We start from the raw sequence: 2,003 nt of genomic DNA, 5'->3' as shown, positions 1-2,003 counted from the left end.
CAGGATGAGGGCCTCCGTGCTGTCCTTGAGTCCAGCTTTCTCCAGCCATTGGTAGGATTTCCTGATATCAGCCACTTTTATATATATATATATATTGACTATAACATAACCATTTACCTAAAGCCAAAGATTCTTGAAGTGTTTATGTTGATATATACAACATTTTATAGTTACTTGATTAGGGTATGAAATGGCTGGAAAATACATAACACTGCCCCTTTAAGGATTTACATGTACCTGGATTTGTTTCTGCTTAATAAATCAGACTGGAGTTTATTTATAAGACTGTACCTCAGAACTCCGAAATGTCTACAAAAACACATCTATTCTTCTTAACTCTGAATTCACATGTGTGCATTTTTTTTAATCAATTTTTGTTGTTTATGGTTCTTTCAGGATTCCTTAAGGTCAGGTGCCAATGGTGAAATGGAGTTTGTGTCAGCTTGGATCTTGTCTGCTTGGACTCTACCATTTCTGTGTTTCTTTTGGGGTAAGAGAGTCAGATGTTGCTGTGCAGCTGAAATCTACATAACGATGGCCTTTTCAGGTCCCATCTTTCAAGGTTCTTTTGTTTTGGATAAACCTAAAACCAAAGAATCTTTTTAAGTTTTTTTTTTTTTTCATGTAACTGCTAATGTGTGATATCCATTAGATCCCTTGTAAATCTGGGTCAAATATGACTTGGCATGTATCTGTAATGGTAATGTAGGTAAGTTAAAATATTTGTATTCTAAGTTCATTCTGTGTTAAATAATGCACCGTTATAGCCTCCAATCAACAAAGACTAAACAGGATACTATCTTGGCCGTATTGTAATATCTCCATTAGCTTCAGCTCCATTAGCTTCACATTCCTCTCCATAATTTGAAGCTGCTATATGATGCCTTTTTTTAATTATTATTTTTTACATATTTGCTAAAATTTTCAACATGTCGAGGCAGTATGACATGAGACAGGTAACCTGTGAAAAGATCCAGCTCTTCCACCTCCTCCAATGTTGCTATCATTAAAAAAAAAGGCTAATTAAGATTTGTCATTTTAAAAAATATATATATATTTTAGATATGACTATCTGAAAACAAGCATTTCATTAGAGTACATGATGTTAAAAAGCGTATGGTTCCTAAAGTTAAATATCCTGGACAATTCAATAAATTGTTTTGCATTTTAATATCATTATTGGTTCATGCAGGCATGCAAATTGCGTCATAGGGGGGATTCCCCGAAACCATCTGACCCGATTTGCAAAAATCATGTAGCCACTAGGGATGATGGGTGATGGAGAAATATTTTCTCTAACTCATACATGACAATAAAACACCAAAGGTAAGACTGGATTTATGTTATTGACTTTATGAAATGAGCCTTATTTTTCCTCTTCATCAACTGCTGGTTCAGTGAGTTGTGCACGCAGAGCGCCGATGCTCGTTGGAATGAGCCGAAAGGAAGGCGCAAACTCTCAGCCATGGCTAAGTGTTGCACTAGCGTTGCTGTGTGCTTCTACGGTTATGCAGGTTTAGCATTTATGCTTAAGCTAGTGTTGAAACTGGGTTTTATTATTTGGTGTCCTTGTTACCGCTGTGCCTGTATAACAGCGATTCTTGAGAAGAGGGACAAAACAGGTCCTATGGATAAAGCACATAATTTGAATAAAATGTACACAAGATATATATTTTTTTTTTCAAATAACTGACTAAACTAACCTGGGCCATGTGAGCACAACAATGTATGTTTTCCTGGTGTTTGGTGAATAATTTTCATTTTAAACATCGTAGTAGTTGGATGGTGTCTGTAAAATCCCTTGTCCTGGAGCAGAACTCAATACTTTTTAATAGTTTAAAACCATTAAATAAACACTAAAATAATATGTTATGACAATTAACTATAAGTATTCAAATAAGTAATTACAAAAGTATCAATAAATTTAATTAAAAATCAATTATATATTTTCTAACTCATTTGAAATCTGTCCCAAGTTTTTGTTAACACCGTCAGATATATAT

General features: G+C 34.3%; 1 protein-coding gene across 2 annotated transcripts in view; it reads left to right on the top strand.

The window, feature by feature from the left end:
• nphs1 (NPHS1 adhesion molecule, nephrin) overlaps nucleotides 1–2,003 on the top strand; it is a 58,597-nt gene that overhangs the window by 3,262 nt on the left and 53,332 nt on the right. Inside the window, exon 2 of one of the 2 annotated variants that reach the window (XM_016675002.1) lies at nucleotides 397–490. In XM_016675002.1, coding sequence (XP_016530488.1) covers nucleotides 427–490 — 64 coding nt within the window. In that variant the 5' untranslated portion in view covers nucleotides 397–426. Of the gene's footprint in view, nucleotides 1–396; nucleotides 491–1,238; nucleotides 1,327–2,003 lie in introns of those variants that run through there. The other variant, XM_007559501.2, reaches the window with a different exon arrangement.

This window comes from Poecilia formosa, unplaced genomic scaffold, assembly GCF_000485575.1.
Source record: "Poecilia formosa unplaced genomic scaffold, Poecilia_formosa-5.1.2 Scaffold105, whole genome shotgun sequence".
NCBI classification, from domain to species: domain Eukaryota; kingdom Metazoa; phylum Chordata; class Actinopteri; order Cyprinodontiformes; family Poeciliidae; genus Poecilia; species Poecilia formosa.
The sequence above is the reverse complement of the archived record's forward strand: the minus strand, read 5'-3'. Positions and strand labels throughout refer to the sequence as shown.